The sequence below is a fragment of the Gracilinanus agilis genome, chromosome 5 (genome assembly GCF_016433145.1).
Source record: "Gracilinanus agilis isolate LMUSP501 chromosome 5, AgileGrace, whole genome shotgun sequence".
Taxonomy (NCBI): Eukaryota; Metazoa; Chordata; class Mammalia; order Didelphimorphia; family Didelphidae; genus Gracilinanus; species Gracilinanus agilis.
The window spans coordinates 159894024-159915617 of NC_058134.1; the positions used below are offsets into that span (position 1 = coordinate 159894024).

General features: G+C 34.0%; 1 protein-coding gene across 1 annotated transcript in view; it reads right to left on the reverse strand.

The window, feature by feature from the left end:
* Positions 1-21594, reverse strand: part of GNAT3 (G protein subunit alpha transducin 3) — a 78261-nt gene that overhangs the window by 21176 nt on the left and 35491 nt on the right. The window contains exons 3-4 of the mRNA XM_044677925.1: positions 15783-15924; positions 1270-1427 (exon numbers count right to left, since the gene is read on the reverse strand). Of these exons, the coding sequence (XP_044533860.1) occupies positions 1270-1427; positions 15783-15924 (300 nt within the window). The remainder of the gene's footprint in view (positions 1-1269; positions 1428-15782; positions 15925-21594) is intronic.

Below are 21594 nucleotides of genomic sequence, written 5' to 3' on the forward strand. Positions count from 1 at the left end.
TTTACTAAATAAAAAAGTTCCTTGGTAAGGTCAATTCTTAGAGATCTCAAAACAAAATGGAAATTAAAATACCACTTTGATTCAAAATAGTTGATACCTCCTGCCCTAAAATGATTTTCATAAGCACATATGTTAGAGGGACTGGTATATGTATTCTTTATTATTATTCTCCCATTTTACATCTTGGTGTGAACAAAATTCTGTATTATGAGAAAGTAGTCTAATCTTTTTCAGACATGATGACCATTCAACTATTTTTTATATTTTTTTAATCAGGTATTCTCTAACAGTATTTAGTTTTTTAAAAAGTATTTCTAACCCTCTTCACACTACTATATGGTAACTGGTAATATGAAATATGTTATTTTTGTATTTTTTATTTAAAAATTGAAGCATTGCTGTTGTCATAGACAATAATAACTAATTCCTCTGATGTTAGACAATTTGTTGGTTTGTCAATATATTTTACAATTATTAAGCCTATTCAATGAAGTCAACCTTTGTATTCCAAGATACAGGAGGAAAACCTGAATTATGTTTCGGCTTTGCTTTTCAGATAGGAGTTCTGTTTCTCATGGTACTCTAGACAAAATATTAAGATTCTAAGCTCCAGAAAATATCCAACTTGAAGTAGCAAAGAAATTTTTTTAAATTGTGGAGTTCCCTATATCTTTGAAATCTCAGATCCAATCCTTATCTATGACTCTATTTTTGTGTACCTTCATATCTATATATGAATCTACTTATTATCTATTTATGTAATTTTGTTGTAGGAAGCAACCAGTGAAAAATCTCTACTGAGGCAGACTACTACCTATTTTCCAATTTATTGTCTTAAAGAGTTACCCTGGAAACTGAGAAATAAAGCAGATTTTCAAGATCCCATAGTTAATTCATGTTAGACATGGAACTGAAAATGTATGTGTACTTACACATACACACATGCAAGCACTTGTTTATATATAGAAAGTCCTTCTGTCATTTCCTTTTTGACAAATACTAATTTTTTTGTGAATGCTGAGCCATGTATTACATTTTTATCTTCTCAAGTACAACAGCTGGAGCATTAGTTATATAAAAACTTATCTGGTCTTTATTTCCAAACATAATTTTCCTTACCTTGCCTATTTTTCTTTATTCCATTTTTAAGCTAGCTTTTTCAATACTACACATAAGCATATATTTTTCATATTATTGTTTACAGGTTTATTATACAATTTTTCTTCTAACATATTTCATTGAAATTATTTTAAGAATGAATTTACTTACTAAGCTGCTGAGTCATTGAGTTGATATTCTGATGCCCTTTCAAAGCAGGCCTGGATTCCTGGGTCTTTCCACAGTCGTTTTATTATCTCAGTCAGTTCAGGAGTCATGGTGCCATCTTCTAAGCCATTTGCTATCATGTAGAGTTGTTTTTGGTCTTCCTAAATAAGATTTTAGTCAGAAGGATGAAAATATTTTGACTTAATATTCAGAAATATTTTTAAAGTAGCTTTTATTTGAGTGACCTTTATCCTGTTCTTTTTCATAATAACATGTCTTTAATAACATTACTAAAACAGTACTCAGCTACCAGGATGAATCATAACTCTCTAAGTAAAACAAAAAAAATTTCTGCATGCACATGCATAAAGTTAAGAGTTATTAACAAAAGTAGAACATTTGTGAGTATACTACTATAATGTTTTTTAGTGAATTATCAAGAAAAATCACCACTGATTTCTATATTCTCTGTCCTCTTTAATGCTTTAGAGAGAGACAGATTATCCTAATGGATTGAATGGATATTAAGTGTGACTCCTAATGGACAATCACATGTTCCTGTATCTTTTAAGGAAGCTACCTGATTTATCAAGAAATTAAACAGCAGATAAGTTGAAATTTGAATTAAAAATGGAAAAAGTAGCCAGAATGTATGATTATATTTCTTTAGGTTGCAGATATTATTTATTATTTTTATTTAGTTAGCTTTCATTTGTTGTGATTTCATTAGTGTCAGGAACCTTAGAGTAGAAATACTCATTTCTATAATGCAGATGGCTGTCTGGACTGTTCTTATAGCATTAGAAAATTGCTTAGATGCACTGAGGATTTACATAATTTGTCCAAGGTCACACAGCTAATATGTAATCAGCTAGTATGTTGGACTCATGTTTTCCTGATTCTAAGACTGACTCTCAAAACACTATTCTCTTCTTCCTCTCTATTTTACTTTATTTTGAGTGTGATAAGGAATGGTAAGGTGAGTTTCTCTGATGCATATGTTATAGATCAACAGAGAGACATTTAAATAATATATCCATATCCACAAGATGCATTATTTCCTAATTTTAATAGCATATAAAAGTGGGATTAGTTTTGATTTGAATTCAGTTAGGTAAGAGAAAAAGTTTAATAGAGAAGGTATTGAAATTGATATTGAAGGAAGCTAGGAAGAATATTAATAATAGAAGGCATTTATGTAGTCCTCCAAAAAGTGGTTAACATACATTATCTCACTTGATTATCAAAACCACTTGAGGTAGAGATTATCCTCATTTTCACAAAAAGTTAAAGAGGCTCAGAAAGTTGATTGGCATGAAAGTCACACAATTAGTTAGTGTCAGACTCAATTCTGGATCTTTTCTTATTCCAAGCCCAGAGATGTTTCCATTATCCATAATTTCCTTTTGAACTCTATGATGACAAAGTTATTTTGCCTTTGTGGTTTGTGATCTCTTTTTAGAGATGCTCCCTGTTTTCACAAAAAATTCTGAGATTATTGTTATGCCAGTATTGCAGGTTATTTTCCATCCACTTTGTGGGGCTCAGGGTAATGATATCAGGATTTCATGAGATATAGATCAGAGATCTAATATGGTGGCTGGTATATTTGTTTCTAGATTCATTACAGTCAGCCCCTTTTGTAACAACCCAACTGGTCATTCATTGACCTAATTCAATTACTAAGCTGTTGAAATCTCCAGCTACGCCATGTCACTGTTAATTCATTTCTCATATAGACAACTTTCCTTCATGAATGGCTGAATGTGAATAAGAACTGCAAACTCTGTTGTTTCTATTGATGATCTTACATATGCCCTTTCCCTGTGAAAATGTAATATGGAGCATTTTACATAATGAGACAACTGGTCACACATTCTTGAATCTAAAGTAAGAATTTTAATCTAATAAGTCAGCTTTAGCTTCCCAAGCTAAAGTCCTATTTCATTTCAAGATGTGAGTACGGAGAACTTGGATGCTCATTTTAACAAAATATATACATTTAGTTATTATGGATGAAATAAAATACTATTGGAGTTCCATTCTGAAAATACTAAAAAAAAAATACAAATAGTTTCCCCTTATTATTCTGTCATGTGGAAAAGGTCATGATAGTAGAATATATGAAAGTAGAAGTTTATGTGAAAAGGAGAATTAATTTTTTAATTATGTGCCCTTAAAATGAACCCAAATGCCTCACAGACAATTCCTAACTTGAATTACTGCATGTGATTTGCTGCCAAAGTACTTGTTCCAAGTTAAAAAAATAAGATTTAATTTTAAGAGAGGATATAACCTGAAAAGAAATGGGTTTTGAAACAGCTTAACATGGGACTAAGGATAACTTTTTGCTAATGAAGTCTTTGTTTATTGCACAAGGCACTCTTGGGAGGAAATGGTGGAAAGAACTATGTGTTGTCAGACAATACTTGGTACAAAACCGGGATTTGCTATTCCTTCTTCCTATGTCCTTTGGCAAGTGATTTCACCTCTGGCTTTTAGTTCCTTCCTTTGTAAAAGGAGGCAGTTGGAATTAATATTTTCTAAGATTCCATTCTTTTCTAAATAAATGATCCTACACTATTTCCTTTATGTGTTTAAATTTATATTTTATACGAACTCAAGTCCACTATATCTATGGAAAGCACTGAAAATGGACTTATTTGTGTTGCATGTTAGGTCTTTCCCTTCTATACACAGTTTTATGTCCATTCATCTTTTCAATGGGCAGTGGATACTGTTCTAGACTTATTATTGAGAGGATCTTGGTTTAAATCCCAGATCAGATTATTACTCACAAATAGTGAAATTCTGAAAAGATTTCTTAACTTCTCTGAGGCTCAGTTTACATGTCAAATATTGATAACGATAGTTATGATACTTCACAGAGTTATGAGTTTTAGAGGAGATCATGCATGTATAGTACCTTGCAAACTTTAAAATATTATGCAAATATCAGTATTTTACCAAAAAGATAAAACCTGTATCATTACCACAACATCTACATTTTAATAAGTTTCTACCATTTTCTTTATAGCTTTACTTATCATATCTAACAAGAAATAGAATCCCCATTAAATGATTTTCAGTGCCCCCCCCCACCAGTGTCCCTTATATCAAAGCACAGCTATGAAAATTTTTCAACAACTAAAGGATGATCAAAAGATCAATGATTTTAAGCTGGAAAGGAGGTCATGTAATTCAACCCCTAACTTGCCCAAACTCGCACAAATAGCATAAAGAATAGCCAAGATTCAAATCCAGTTTTTCTGTATCTAAAACTAGCATTCTATCCACTATTCCATCACTTAAAATAGGGGTCCACAACATATGGCTCTCGAGCCATATCTGGCTCTTTTGAGGGCCAGATATGGCTGTTTCTGCAGGAGCCATAAAGTCAATTATTTTTCAGGCTCTGTTACAGGAGCGCACACTGTGAGCACTGACAGACGAACCGTGGCATAGTAACTAAGTTTACGCATGACATTGCGCGTCACATGATACGTCAACATCATGATGTCACGCGTCACGTACCTTTAGGTACCGCAACTATCTTCTAAGATAGAAGCTCCCTCATTGATATTGCCACATGAGACGAATCCTGGTCTTTAGTTTGGCTTGGTAGGTGTGCTGTGTGTTCCTTCTTCTGCCCTCCTTTTACTCTTTCCACACCTGTTACTGACATCTTGGGGTTCTGTATAGTGATTGATCACTTTTGTCTACATTCTCTACCTCTCTGCCTCTGATTTACATGGCTTTATCTCAGTGCATATATACATTTACAATCCTGTCTCACTTTTTTTTACCTATTCTGTTGCTATATTTATTTTTCAGTGAGGACATTGCCTTGTTTGTTACCTCTATTCACTCCCTATTTGTGGGATTGTTATTGTTTTTAAGTTTTCTACCTGCTCTTAAAGGGGAACTATAGTCAGATTACATCGTTACATATGCTTCATTAATGAGAAGCATTTCTCCTCAGTAGTTGTTTCATTTGATACAGAATGATTGAGTAGCAGCACTGATAAACACCTGTACCAAGAAATGTGTGTGATGTGTCCTGGCCAGTTTTCCATGAAAAGGTGCCCCCCCACTACTTACTAATGCCTGCACACAAGTCATGTTATTTTCTGTAATCTCCTGATCTCCTACTTAATTTATGTGGCCAAATGGCTTAACCAGCAGGCCGGCAGCTTTTTCTTCTCCTGTTGCCTGACTTGAGAGAGGGAAAGGAAAAAATTTTCTTCCCTGAATTTTTCTCTCTTTATTTCAGCAATTTTCTTAGTGTAAAGGAGTTTTATATGTATGTGTGCAGTTATATCAGTACTATAGTGCCACATTAAGTCTTGTTTTTTTGATTAATAAAATAGCTTGAATTGGATGTTTTTCTTTCTTTTTGTTTTCACAGCTGGAGAAGGGGACAGGCTGTTGCTGGTATTTAACTTCGAATTTTCTAATTAAACTGAACTGCACTTTCCTTCCTTTTAATAAAGTAGTCAGCTAACTAATTGCAGAAACCCTTTTATTGAAGAAGATGGCTAAAAGAAGAAGAGGAGTATTAGAGGATGACGAGTATCATACTTTTCAGCAGAAATGGACAGAGGAATTCGCCTTTGTGGAGAGAGCAGGTTCTGCAGTGTGTCTAATATGCAATGAACAAATTTCATTGATGAAACGGTCAAATATAAAGCGACACTTTGAGCTACACCATACTACATTTGCATCGAAATATCCTGTGGGGGACAGCAGGAAGAAAGCATGTGAAGAGTTACTGTGCAGAGTGAAAGCTAGTCAGCAGCAACTCCGTGTTTGGACCCAACAAGGTGACTGGAATTCGGCTAACTTTGCTGCTACTTTAGCAATTGTGAGAAACGGAAAGCCATTCACAGATGTGGAGTATGCCAAAACATTCATGCTTGATGTTGCCAATGAACTTTTTGATGACTTTTCAGATAAAGACAAGATAATCAAATGAATAAAAGGCATGCCTCTGTTGGCAAAAACTGTTCACAATTGTACGATAATGATGGTAAATCAAATTGAGGAAACACAATTGAAGGACATAAATGCAGCACTATTCTTTTCTCTCGCTGTGGATGAGTCAACAGACATAAGCCATTTATCCCAGTTCAGCATGATTACAAGGTATGTTGTCAGTGACACACTATGTGAGGAAATTCTTGCTGTTTTGCCTTTGAAAGGGACAATAAGAGGGAAGGATTTATTCAAGTCTTTCACTGAGCTCGCTAATGGAAAAAATCTACCAATGGATAAACTTATTTCAGTGTGTACTGATGGTGCTCTGTACATGGTGGGGGAAAACAGAGGATTCGTAGCGCTTCTTCATGAACATGAAAAGAGACCCATCCTAAGTTTTCACTGCATCCTACATCAGGAGGCACTTTGTGCTCAGATGTGTGGCAAGCAGCTTGGTGAGGTGATGTTGCTGGTCATTCAGGTGGTCAATTTTATTGTTACCTGAGCTTTAAATGATCGCCAGTTTAAAACACTGCTGGAAGAAGTTGGGAATAGTTATCCTGGTCTGCTTCTGCACAGCAATGTGCATTGGTTGTCAAGAGGGAAGGTGCTCAACCATTTTGCAGCTTGTCTGAGTGAAATCCGGACTTTTCTTCAAATGAAAAATGTCGAGCATCCCGAGTTAGACAACACTGAGTAGCTCCTGAAGTTCTACTATCTTGTAGACATAACTCAACATCTGAACCAGCTCAGTGTGAAAATGCAAGGTGTTGGAAATACAGTCTTATCCCTTCAACAAGCAGTGTTTGCTTTTGAAAATAAGCTAGAACTCTTCACCACTGACATTAAAACAGGTCGTTTACTATACTTTGAAAAACTGGGAGAGTTTAAAGATGCATGTACAACAAGTGACCCTGCTCGACATCTTGATCTTCAGCAGCTAGCAGGCTTCACATCTAATCGTCTGCAGTCATTCAAAGAGCGCTTTGGAGAATTTCGTGAGCACACTCGTCTTTTTAAGTTCATAACCCATCCACACAAGTGTGCAGTGGACAGTGCTGACCTGAGTTACATCCCCGGTGTCTCCATCAGAGATTTTGAGTTTCAAGCTGCTGATCTGAAGGCCTCAGACATATGGGTGAATAAGTTCAAGTCACTGAACGAAGATTTGGAAAGACTTGCACGACAGCAAGCAGAGTTGGTGAGCAATCACAAGTTGGGAGAAATGAAAAATCTTCAACCCGTGGATCAGCTGATTGTCAAAACTTGGAATGCCCTTCCTGTCACATACCACACACTGCAGCGTGTGAGTATTGCTGTACTGACAATGTATGGCTCTACGTATGCATGTGAGCAGTCTTTCTCACATCTAAAGAACATTAAGACCAACCTAAGATCACGTTTAAAAGATGGAAGTCTCAATGCCTGCATGAAGCTTAACCTCGCCACATATCAACCAGACTACAAATCCATCAGCAAAACCATGCAGCAGCAGAAGTCACATTAATGGTAAGAAGTACTTTATTCATCATTGGTTAGCACATAATAACGTTATTAAAAATAGTTCAGAGACTTATTGTACTTTAAAAGTGTTGTTCTTACATAAAATGCACATATTTACTTGTATTCAGTGTTAAACATATTGTACGGCTCTCACAAAATTACATTTTAAAAAATGTGGCGTTTATGGCGCTCACGGTCAAAAAGGTTGCAGACCCCTGACTTAAAATATTCAAGGTATGCTAAAAAGAATGTCCCATCTAAAGAGTCCATGACAGAGTTACAAAGTACTTTATAATAACAATATTATGGGGTCCATCCAGAAATTTTGGGGACCATCCAAAAAGGCAAGTTAAAAAAAACAAATTAAAAACTTTTAATAAAAACACTAATAATAATATTAATAATAATTTAATGACCTTATTTGGCTCTTGACCACTAGGAGGTGTTTGCTTCCTATCTGGCCCAGAGTTTGGGAAGAATCCTTAGAAACCTATCAAGAATCCCAGTGAAATCTTTTGGGAGGTAAAGAATCCAAAATACTATAGTTCCCCCCAAGACTTCTTTGGAATGGTCAGCAATTTTAGGAGAATCTGCAACTGCTCATTCCATAGGAGGTTTCATGGCCTGGGAATTTGGTTAAGAGGAAAGTGGTTGATTTATTGCCCCCTGGAGACCATTCAGAGTCCCCTCTTCCATCCCTATACTCTCAAGTATTCTAAAATTGGGTAAAGTTGTCTTTAGGTTAGAAAAACAGATCAGAGAGTACTGGTATAGGGATTTAAGCAATTTACAACAGAGATCACTGATATTTTGAGATCCCAAACCTGAACAACAGTATCTGGGCAAAAGACATTCACTGCAGGATAGCATCTAGAAAGTCAAAGTCATTGATAATAATGTTGGATATACAGGATAAACAAAAAATTACTGAATATTCCATGCTTAAAATGTCTTATATTGTATCTGACATGTACTAGGTCCCTGAAAATAATTATATTCAAAATATATGACTTTTATCTTTCTTCTTTGTATTCTAACATTTTTCTTCATTCAATAAATACTCTCCTTCCTTTTTCACATACTGTCTATGTGACCTTGAACAATTCATTAAATCTCTCAATACTTTAGACAGCTCTCTAAGGTTACGTGTTGCAAAGAATGTGGTGGCCTGCCATCACGGAGGGAATCTTCTCATCTGGGATAGCTTTGAAATAATAAAACTTATCCCTCCCCTTTCCTCTCCCAATTCCTGCTGATCTATTTCATTTTACTTAATATTGTTTTTGTATATTTGGATTATTATGATTTAAGAAATATTATGGCTTATTCAGATTTCTAATTCCACAAGACCAAGTAAAATTTTTTGCTTATATTAGGCTTTCAGTAATTTTTGTAAATTTTAAAAATGAATCAGATAACATGATGAACTTTGAATGAGAAAGACTTATGTTCAAGTTGTAATTCTGACACTTATTAGCAGTATAACTTTGGAGAAATAATTCAATATATTTAACATCTCTGAGTCTCATTTCATCATCTGTTAAAAAGAAATAACATCATTTATACTACATATATCAAAGTTTTAAAAAATATTCAAAGAAGAAAATATATGTAAAATACTATGAAGTTTTAAGTGATATGTGAATTTCATATTATTATTTATTTTGGGTTTTGGACTGCCAAATAGCATTCTTTCTTTACATTGCTTTTAACCTTAGCTGTGGGTGTGTAAAAATAAATTACTGTCTGGAAAAAAGTTCTTAGCCTAGGGTCCATAATGTTTTAAAAATTATGTCAACAATTACCTTTCAATATAACTAGTTTCCTTTGAAATCCTACATTTTTTTTCATTTTATGCATTTAATAATTTTATTCTGCAAAGGGGTCATAGATTTCATCAGACTTTTAAGTCATCCATCACATGCATATATATTAAGAACTTCTAGCCTAGAGACATATAAATGTGTGCAATATATACATTAAAAACCAAATTAAAAAATAATCTTTCGGCTAACCTGTAAGGGTTAAAATAGGGGTTTACAAATAAAATAAAAGAGCAGCTTTTAACAATTAACAATTTAGTTTTATTAAAATAGAGATAGAAAAGAATATAGTAAAGGAGAGAAATATAGGAAAGAGGTAGAGAAAGAAAATTTCCTAATGTCTATACTAGTTATCCTATAACTACTTATAATTACCTATAATTACTACCTAAAACAGCCTATGTCTAACTATAACTGTCTATAACTATTGCTAATAAGAACAGTCCTACAAAGTTCCAACCCAATCCACCCCAATCAAAACCAACCTAATCAAAGTTTAATCTAACCCCAGTAGATCTGTCAACTAAGACCAACCACCTCCCAAAAAAGTTCAAGAAAGAAAAAAACCTAACAACCCAAACCAAAAGCACAGAACTCAAAAGCTAAAAAACCCTCTAAAGCAGGGGTCGGCAACGTATGGCTCTTTCTGCAGGAGCCATAAAGTCAATTTTTTTTTTCAGGCGCTGTTACAGGAGCATGCACTGTGAGCACTGTACGGCTCACACGAAATTACATTTAAAAAAATGTGGCGTTTATGGCTCTCACGGCCAAAAAGATTGCCGACTCCTGCTCTAAAGGCTAAAGCCAAAAACTCTTTAAAAGCTAAAGCCAAAAACCCTATCAGTAAGCTCAGGCTTACCTTTTATGTTCCAGTAACTAAATGCCAACCACCCATCCAACACATTCCCAAAAGCCAACTTCCCTGCAACTGCCAACACCTGTCAGCAACTGACCCCTCCCCCCACTGACCCTGACCCCTTTTATACCCTTTTCCCACCTCACTTCCTGTCTCTATGGTTCCTCTTTCCTGTCTTTATGGTTTCTGCTTCCTGTTTCTGTAGGCTGATTAAACCCTATGCATCTCTATGGTAAGAGGACCTCCAGGTCCCCCATTAAATTAAAAAAGGAATAAAGAATTCCTTTTTACACACCAAAAACCAAAATAAAATGAAGAGGTCACTTTTTTTTATCCTTAGCAAAATCATCTGAATAAACTTTTTCATTGGCCTGTGCATAAATCCTATTATCCAATACCACATGATAAATCTTGATACTGAACTTATGCATCTCATGTTAAGGATCCATGAAAATGGCCTCATGCTTGACAACTGCAATATTTTGTTCCTGCTAGGGTATGGGGCTATAGATTGAGAGGCATTTTACAAAACATTGGGTACCTAGCTATGCCCTTCAAGCATCCAACCCAACAATTGAATGAAGTCCAGTGATAAGCTCTCCTTATATTTGATCTTGGTGGTGAACTGAATGTTATTGTCTAAGGACCAATGTAGCATCAAGAGTGGGAATACATACAATAAATGAAATCACAAATTCTTCGTGATAAAATAAGATGATGGCAGTCTTAATAATGCTGAGTGCTAATGGAAAATGTATCAGAAAACATTAAATAACTTTTTCCAAAGGAGGATAAAAATAGAATAGAAAAAACAATATCTCCACATGGAGTGGCCAATGTCTTTGCTAAATGAAGATTCTTAGATTTCAAATGATAAAAATTCATAAAAGATAAAGGCCAAAATACTAAATTGTCTATAGCAATTTTTTCATTACAAAATATAAGATAAAATATTCATTATAAAATAGGTATAATATAAAATATTATAAAATATATATAAAGTAAAAAATTGTTTCATATTAAAATACGTATATAAATGTAGACACTAAGAAATCAACACAAAGTTATTAATTTTAGTAGTAAAAAATGTCCACCATGCCAAACCAGGTTATTAAAACTACCCAACTGAGAGAGCATGGGATAATGGATAGATACATAAACATTTAGTAACTGTGTTGACCTAACCAAGTCTCTGAAATTCTCTGACCCTCTCTTTCCTCATCTGTAACATAGGAAAAATAATACCCGTCCCTAGTAGGGTTGGTGTGAGGATCAAATGAGTATGAAAAGTGCTTTGTAATCTTTAAAGTACTGTATAAAGATCAATTATTCTTATTATTGAGAGGTAATGTGGCATAACAGAGAAAAAAAAGTCATTAAAATAGGATTCCAGGTCTCACTTTTAACATAATCTCTGAGCCTGGGGAATTATTTGACCTCTCAGTGTCCTAAACAGTTCTATAAATTGCAAAGCAGTTGCCAATTGGTTTTTGGCGCAGAAGTTTCCTCTACCACAGTTTCATAGTTTTTGAGCTTAAAGAGAGTTTAGATGTCTCAGTCTAGCATACTTATTTTACATGTAGGGAAAATGAGGCTAAAAAGATAAGTGACTTGCCCAAGGTAACTTGCATAATAGCTAGCTAGCTATTTCTATATGGCTTTGAAGTTTACAAAATGCTTCATAGATACTGTCTCATTTGATCCTCATAACAATTCTGAGAGATAGATGCTGTTTCCCGAATGAGAAAACTAAGGTTAAGAGGTTAAGTGACTTGCCTGGGCTACAAAGCATAAAATAAATTCAGATCTTCTTGACTCCAGATCCATCTCTATATCCACTGTGAAAGAGACAGAATTTGAACCAATGTCCTATAACCCCAAACTTGGTGCTGTTTCCCACACTATTTTTCTACCTCTCTGATGAAGACTTAGGTGTGAACTCCAAACACTTATTATTAAATTAGAGGTTATTAGCCTTTCTTTGGTCATCTTTCAGATGGACACAAAAATACTTGTTCTACATATACCAGAAGGTTATTATGAGGAAACTTCAGGTAAACTTCACAACTATATAGAAATGTAAAGTGTTATTGACATTTCTGAACTTCATTTTTTCTCATCTATATCATGTAGGGGTTGATTTTTGAAGACAGCTCTAATTTTTTTTCATTCTATAAGTTATATTTCAGGGATACAAAAATGTTTATAAAAATACTTCCACATAAAATGCATGATTGACAGAAACATTCTTGGTCTTCACACTAGAAAAACCTACATGGAGGTGAACTTGAGCTGTAAAGCCATCGTTTTAATATGAACTTGTGCTAGTCAATTCAGACCATTAATTTAAAAATATGGTTCCTTAATTCTGGGAGGTGACAATCTTGAAGAAATTATAGAGATGTAAATGGACATAACAGTTATCCAAACGATTGAACAAACCATTATTATTACATGGATTAAGAAAGAAAATCTGTGGGGGCAGCTGGGTAGCTCAGTGGATTGAGAGCCAGGCCTAGAGACTGGAGGTCCTAGGTTCAAATCCGGCCTCAGACACTTCCTAGCTGTGTGACCCTGGGCAAGTCACTTGACCCCTATTGCCTACCCTTACCAATCTTCCACCTATAAGTCAATACACAGAAGTTAAGGGTTTAAAATTAAAAAAAAAAAAAAAAAAAAAGAAAGAAAATCTGTGACATCTCATGGACAAGCAATGTTTAGGTGATTATCAAGTGTATAAAATCATATGGGTCACATCTTTCTTTATGGCAAAATGAAGAGGTGACTGTTTTTTCTTCTAAACTGTCTCATAAAATGGCAATTTAGGCGCTTAGATATTTCTGAATGAATTTCAGTTTTTATGGTACAAATTTCTCATGGCAAATGTGCCTTCTCTATTTATTTTTCTCTTATATCTGTCCTTCATTTTATGTGAAATCCACTAATAGGGCCACTAAAATAAGCATTGGATCAGTCCAATTTATGGTTCTCTGAAGGAGTATTCTTTATTTTTAGTTAAGAATGGATTTTCCTATATTATATATTTCTATATATAATTCCTATATGCCTTTGTATCTATAGTTTCTGTATGGTTTCCTTTAGTGGTTTCAATCTGTGTTCAAATTGTGATGTTGCCACTTACTACCTATGTGACCTTGGATAAATCACTAAACCTACTTTGGTCTCTTTTTCCTTATTTGCAGTTTGAAAGGGTTAGCCTAGGTGACTTTTTAGGTTCTTTCTAGTTCAGAATCCATGATCATTTATTGTTTTATTTTATGCTTTAACTGGGGGAATCTCATATTTCTATTACTTCTTTTATCAATGATAAATTAAAAATATCTATTTTTTTGTGGGAGTATAGATTGAAGAGATACTTTGGCATAGCAGAGAGAGAGAGGCAATATCAAAATCACGAAATATTGGATTTAAGTGATGTTTTTGGCCAATATGGCCCTGGGAAAATTATTTAACTTCTACATACCCCAGGCAACCTTGATATCATTAAATCAGGGGTCAGCAACGTGTGGTTCTCGAGCCATATCTGGCTCTTTTGAGGGCCAGATATGGCTCTTTCTACAGGAGCCATAAAGTCAATTTTTTTTCAGGCGCTATTACAGGAGCGCACACTGTGAGCACTGTACGGCTCTCACGAAATTACATTTTAAAAAATGTGGCGTTTATGGCTCTCACAGCCAAAAAGGTTGCAGACCCCTGCATTAGATGAATAAAAGTTGCTTATCTATATGGTTACAAGGAGATTCTTCAATTGGAGTCTCTATACCAAGGGCATAAGTTAATGTCAAAATCTTTTCAAAGTCAAGTCAAAAAAAGTCAAAGTCAAATCAAGTAAAAAAAAACCCTCCAAAACAACAAAGGAAAAAATATGACAGGAATGAAAGTATAGGATTTACAACATGAAAAATACCATACTTTATATTTCTTCTAGTAATGCATTTATGAGATTTAGCATGGTGGTGGATAATGGAGCTGGCTTTAGAGTCAGATATATATATATAAATGGATAATATATATATATATGCATATATATATATGGATATATATTTAGATATATAAATGGATAATTTAGCATGGAGCTGGCTTTGGAGTCAGAAAGAAATGAGTTCAAATTCTGCTTCTGAAAATTGCTAGATATAATGACTATGTACAAATTCAGAGCAAGAAGACATAAACATGAATCCTGACCTTACCAACTGCTTTTAGCATGATGATGGATAACATGTTTCTTTTCAGCATCTGTTGGTTTTTTTTTTTTTTCATCCATGGTATTTGAAGGTCAGACTAAATATCACCTAAAGTCTTTTCTATCCCCAAAATTTCTGTTTATGAGATAATTTGCTACATTTCAAATTGGATTTTTATGAACTTTAAAACCTTTATGTTTGTGAAGTCCAAACACACCAATAGATCTGTGATCTCATCAATATATAGTTACTCACTTCAGTGGTGAAAATTGTAGTGCATTCCTTTCAATTTTATCGACTTTATCCATATTCTTCTATAAATAATTTATGAGGGAGGTGATCTACTAAATATACTGTAGTCATTTAAGTATTTTAATTTTATGTGTATGCTAGAATAGTACAATGTATGCTCATTTGACACCTTTCACTCTAGCCATCTGATATGTTTTGATCATACGGAATTGTGCCCAGTATCTCACACAAAACAGGTACTTAATGAGTGCTTGTTGAATAAATGAATGAATTTTTTGGATAGTTTTTTGTGATGTTTCAACCCGGGAAATGAACAAAGTAAACTTCTGTCTATAAAAATGTATGTGTGTGAGTATGTATGTATGTATGTATATATATATATACACGCATACATACATATATACATACATGTATACATACATACATGTATGGGTATATGCATATATATGATGGAAAGAGAATTAGGTAATAATATATTGCTTGGATTTCAATTTAGCCCACAGAAACTTTAGTTATAAAAGAATTTATGGACTTGCTAGAAATTTATTTCGTTCTTTGGGTTACTTGTATTTAGTTAATAGTATTAGCAACAGTAGTAGTAGCTTTTTTGAAAGTTTCCAAAGTATTTCATTGATATTATCTCATTTAATCTTCACAACAACCACGTGAAGTAGGTGCTATTTTTACTTCCACGTTACAGATATAGAAACTGAAGCTGAGAGAGGTTAAGTGATTTGTTCAAGATCATACTACTGATAAGTGTCTGAGTCAAGATTTAAGACTTAACATTCCTAAGAATGAGTCCAAGTCAACTTCTATATCTACTGTGCCAGGAGATGGTTCAATCATATTATTGTGTTTTCAGATCTTACTGTTGAATGGCAGTGGATTTACACTTACTGCACTTTGGGGATTTACATAATCAATTCCCAGAATGGTCATAGCCTTCACAATGGCTAGAATGGATTGCAGGGTGTTACTGTAAATGACAGCTTTGAATTCTATACATTCTTGCTCTGTGTAGCCATTCTTGTGGATAATCCTGTAATTTAAACAGAGAAGAAACAATAGTGAGTTTAATATTTCATTGTTTGGTAATGCCAAATTGTGCCAAAATAGCTCATGTTTCTTGGACAAAAAATGACTGACTCTTGGGTATTTGGATAGGATGCTTGTGGGCACTTTGGCCCCCTAAATTTCATTGACGCAGATAATTCCTAATATAGGAAGTTTTCTCTTCATTGCAGATTGGAAACTGATCTTAAAAGCCCCTATTAATTTAAAACCACCATTTGAGAAATATTGTTCTAAGTAATAGAAAGAACAAAAATAAATATTCTAGAATGGCAGTGCAAACCACAAGATGAACCTGAATTAGTCTGTGGTATCCTAATTTTTTTTTTATTTTGTGGCCCTGGTTTATCTAATCAGAAAAAAACCCAAAAACTATTATACTACTTAGAGACTGAAATTCTCTCAGAATGCAACATTCACTTATTTGAAGCACATCATGAACATTTTGCTTAGAAAGTTCATTCTTTCTCAAGAGGATAATGTCCAGATTCTTAGAACATAAATAAATACAGTACCATGAATTTTAAAAATTTGATATTAATATTGAATGATTTCTTCAGGAAGTGGAGACAATAGGTAGGAAATGCATGCCTCTGCAGATCACTTAACATACATGAGAAAATTGGGTGGTCTTTCTACTTTTGGTGTTACATGATCATTGTTGTCAGTTGGAGAAAAAACATCATTTTTGCTTATACTTATTTGTATTGTGGTTGAATTTATTGCTATTCCTTAGTACAGTTACATAACAGCATATTTTCATTTTTATTTTTCTTATAGAGTCTAAATTTTCCATTTAAACTCTTGTTCAGAAAGAAACCAAACCATGTTTTTACCAGTAGGTCTGGAGGGGTTGTTCATATATATTTCAACAGATTTCTCTATCAAGAGAATAGTAGTTTACATGAATTTATTGAAGTTTTCTATATAATTATTTTGTCATGTTTCATAAATTAGGGGGAATAATTTCAAATAAAGTAGCCCTTTTTAACCTTTTGATTAAATGAATTTCTCCTGAGAGATGCTAGAGTTTAAAATATGATTGTGCCACAATTGTTTTGATTCTTTTTATACAAATTTGCCATCCTTGGCATGAGGAAGAATCCTCAACTCTACTGAGTTGTATGACTGAAGCAAATGATTAAGGAGGTATCTAAAGCAATGATTCCATTTTCCCAGGCTATATCAAATTCCTTTTTTATGGAAAAGGATGTGAACATGGCCATTCCATAAAGAAATATTGACAAGTGAAAATAGAACTTGGTCATTTACACTAAACCAATCTATGAGTAGAAACAAATTCAAGGACACTTAAATTCTCAAATTAAAATAAATTTTGACTGTTCTGGGAAAAGTGAATTATAGAATCCCAGAGCAGAAAAGATGCTTAGAGACTGTGTAGAATTAAACATAACTGGACAGCATTTCTAAGAATAGTTACCTAGCCTTTACTTAAGTACTTCCAGTGATGGTGAATTCAATTCCCCCTGAAACAAAACATTTATATATTTTTGTTCTCTCTTTTTTTAGTTATTTCTTTCAATTAGAAAGCATTTTTCTCTCCCTCACATTTACCTTTACAAGTTGTTAAAAAAGGGGAAAAAACCTCTGTGGAAATATACTAAATTCTGCCACTTTTTTAAACAAAACTCCTGCTTTTTAGAGCTAAGGACCAAAGTTTGTTCTTGCCTACTTCTTGAAATTATTTAAATCATGGCTTTTTATTTTTGAAATTAGTTAAAAATTCATCTGGTTTATAATGGGTGAAGTTTAGAAATCAAGCTCTCCTATTAATTATTAATTTTTTTTGGTCTTAAGAAATTCTAGCTAGCTTTAGAAATTATTTGAGAATGATACATGTAAAACCCAGGGGAATTGTGCTTCGGCTATGGGGGGGGGGGGAAGAGTCGAAGGGTTTGGGGGAGAGGGAAAGAACATGCAACATGTAACTATGGGAAAATATTCAAAATTAAAATTAAAATTAAAAAAATTATGTGAGAGAAGAATTAGGATCGACATCTTTACCTACCAAGCTTTCCTTCAAGGATGGCTAGTTTGCTGTCCAAAAGTCTAGCCTACTATCTCATACCTGTACTGCAATCATGAGCTCTTCTTAGTGACATTGATGGTGACTAAGGGGAACATTGATTGCCTCCATTACCAAACCTTAATCATGCTTATCCCTCAAATATTTATCATTTTCCTTTTCTGACAAAATAAATATGCTAGGTGTATAAGATGGTACCTCAGAGTTGTTTGAATTTGAATTTTCTAAATCAAGATTAATTTAGAACATTTTATGACTATATTTAGTTTTGATTTCACTTCAAAATTGTCTATTCATAACCTTTTCCCATTTGTCAATTGAAGGACGTGTATTTGTGAATTTGACTAAGTGTTCCTTATGGAGCCACACTGCCCCTTTCTAGTTGCTTCTTCCTTTTCTGTATGTTCCATAATTGTTCACTCAATAGTCAAGGGTAGAATTTCTATAGGAATCAAAATTCAGGCCACTGACTTGCATTTTCTTATGTCATTTGAATGCTATAAAAAATCAGAAGAGCATCTACTCTTTTCCAGTACCAGCTCTCTGACACTTCTTGTTCTTCGTATTTTTCAAATTTCACTGACAAACACTTTGTAATCATATTAGTCAGGTCTTCTGGTAACCTGTGATGTTACTCACCTGGCCCAGATTACTTGTCACCAAAAAGATCTATATTCTCAGTTACTCTTGGTTTATTTACTTTAATATTCAGCTCCCTACCAGTCTGCCCTTGATAGTTCTTTTGTAGAGATATCAAAGAGTTTGACAAAATCGCTCCCCTTCCTCAGTTTCCTCATCTGTAAAATTAGATGGCTGTACAAGATGATTCTGAATTCCTTTTTAGATTTATTTATAATCTTCTTGCTAAGTTTTATAGTTCCGCTTTCTTCCTGGTATCTGTTGTTTTTACTGTTGTGTTTTGTTCAGTTGTTTCAGGCATGTCTGATTTTTGTGATTTATTTTGTTTGGGTTTTTTTGGGGGGGCAAAGATATTGGAGTGGTTTGCATTTCCTTCTCTAGCTAATTTTACAGTTGAGGAAACTGAGGCTATTAAGATCAAGTGCCTTACTCAGGGTCACATAGCTAGTAAATATCTCAGGCAAAATTTGAATTCTCTAGCTCCAGGCTCAATGCTCTATCCACTGCTCCCCATATCTGTCCCATCCATTGCTATTATTCCACCCCAAATACCCATCCCACCAGTGGTTGGTAGAAATATCATGCTTAGTAAAAACTTTTTGGTTGATTATTTCTTAAATCTGTCCTTTTCCTTTTTAAATTTATTTTTATAAGGTCTACTTTTCTGGGGTCACATTTCTGACACGTATATTTTTTAGTCATGAGTCCCATCTTTTCAAGTGACAGAAGAATCAGTGAGGTCAGATTTGTCCCCTTGGCTTCAGGGTCTCTAATTCACCTTACTTGATACTTTTGGTGCATTGATTATAGAGGAAAAATGAAATTGATGAGAAATTTCATTTTAGAAGCAAAGCAAGACCAATCTTTGGACCCAGGAATGTGATATAAAGTTACATGATATGACTTTTTAGAAGTTCTTCTGATTTTGCTTTCTGATTTTTTGGTTCTAGGAAAAATGACTCAAATCTACTGGAATAACTGTAGATAGATTTTGGAGAGGATACATCTAGAGCTTTAGAAAGAAATATATTTTTGTTGTTGCTTTAATCCAAGATCTGGTGAGATGAGAGTTCATTGTAATTCATACTACATTACAAATGCTTCAATTTAACCTACAATTTAGAGGCTGAGACTCTCCTATGGCATAGGGCAGGTGCAAGAAAAATTGTCTTATGATACTTCAAGTTTTAGGCCACTCTGCCATAGGTCACATGGACATAGACTTGATACATGCAAATATATATTATATTGATGTTCTTTATCATGGTGTGCCCCTGTATTTCAAAGGAAGAGTAGTGTAGTACCTTGGAAAGAGTACTGGATTTGTTGTCAGATGACTGGCACAAATATTGCCTCTGTCATTTTTTACCTAAATGACCTAGGGCTAAGTAACATAATTTCTCTGTACTCTAGTTTCCTTATGTTTAAACTGAGGGGATCAGATTAGATGACATCTCTTTGAGCTCTAAATTTCCCATGATTCTATGAAACCCTGTTCATAAAAGTAACTAATGCATTCGGAGCATGATTTAGTTGGCAGAAATTTGCAAAGGCGGTGTCTAGGTGACAGACAAAATTAAAACTGCCAATTCCTAATGTCATTTTCATTACATAAAAGTAGCATTTATATTAAAGCGATATTCTGAAAAGATAGGGAAGCCTTTCAATAACATTTATTGGAATGTGGGAAATTAATGACCACTTAAATATTTACTAGAGCAATGTGCCTTAACTAATAATCATAAATTACAATCACAATGCTTCTGGACTTCATAGAAGTCAATGCCCGGAAACTCCCAGTAACCTATAAAAAACGCACTCATATCAAAGTACTGGGTCAGCAGGGAGGTATGGTGATTTTAAATGAATTTGGGCAAGAATAGCACATTGTATTTCCATGAACATGTATTCACCTCATAATTAGAAATGAAAATTCCTCTCTCTCTTACAAAATATAAACATATATATAAATCAGAAAAGTGTTATGAGGTTCCTGTGAGAAGTTCCATCTATACAATGAAAAACACTAGATCAAGAAGTAGTTTGATATGTTGTACTATCACAATCTAACTGGCATTAATTGTCAGTCACATTAATGATCCATATTTGAATATAGTTGAAAAATGAATGTCTAAAATAGTAGATTGATTCATATTATTTTCTTACTCAGCAGGATTCCCCATACTTTTATATGACATTCATCTTTCAAGATCTTATTAGCGTAACATGTCTGCATGCAATTATTTCTCTCCTGGCTAGGTAAGTGTTTGTCTTCAAGCTATTCCCCTTGGCTAGAATGACTATTTCTCTCTACTCACCAAAAAATAAAACAAATAAAACTCCCTTCTCTTTCATCAAGGTCTGAATCAGTTGCCGCTACCTTCCTGCCTTCCATGATTTCCAAATATGCGAATGAGCCCTTTTTGGGGTCAAATTTCATGCAACACTTTGGCTAGCCTTTTCTTTTTGCATTTACTTCACCATCTTTTGTATCATTCTTATCTGTGAACTTGTGTTTTATTATATAGGAGGCAAGATTCTTGAGAGCAGGCGCAACTACTTTTGTAGCTCCAATAACAATCAATGTGCTTTGCCAATAGTCAATATCTGTTGAATGGAATTGCTACTAAACATTCTGGCTTACATAATGCTTTTCTTTATAAAAAATCGGAGGCTTTAATGTAAATATTTTATACCTACTTTACACATAAGAAACCTGAGACCTAGAAAAATTATCCAGCCACACAGCTAATAAATGAGAATCTAGTCTTTTAATTCCAAACATCAGGCTCTTTTGACCTTCCTTGCATTGTTGACTAAATTTTCATGCCTGTATATACTATCTTCTCAATTAAAATAGAAGCTTCTTAAAAAGCTGTGCCTGGCATCTTTTCATATGCTCCATAAAACCTAGGGAATTACTTTGTAAATAGTAGGCATTCCATAAATATT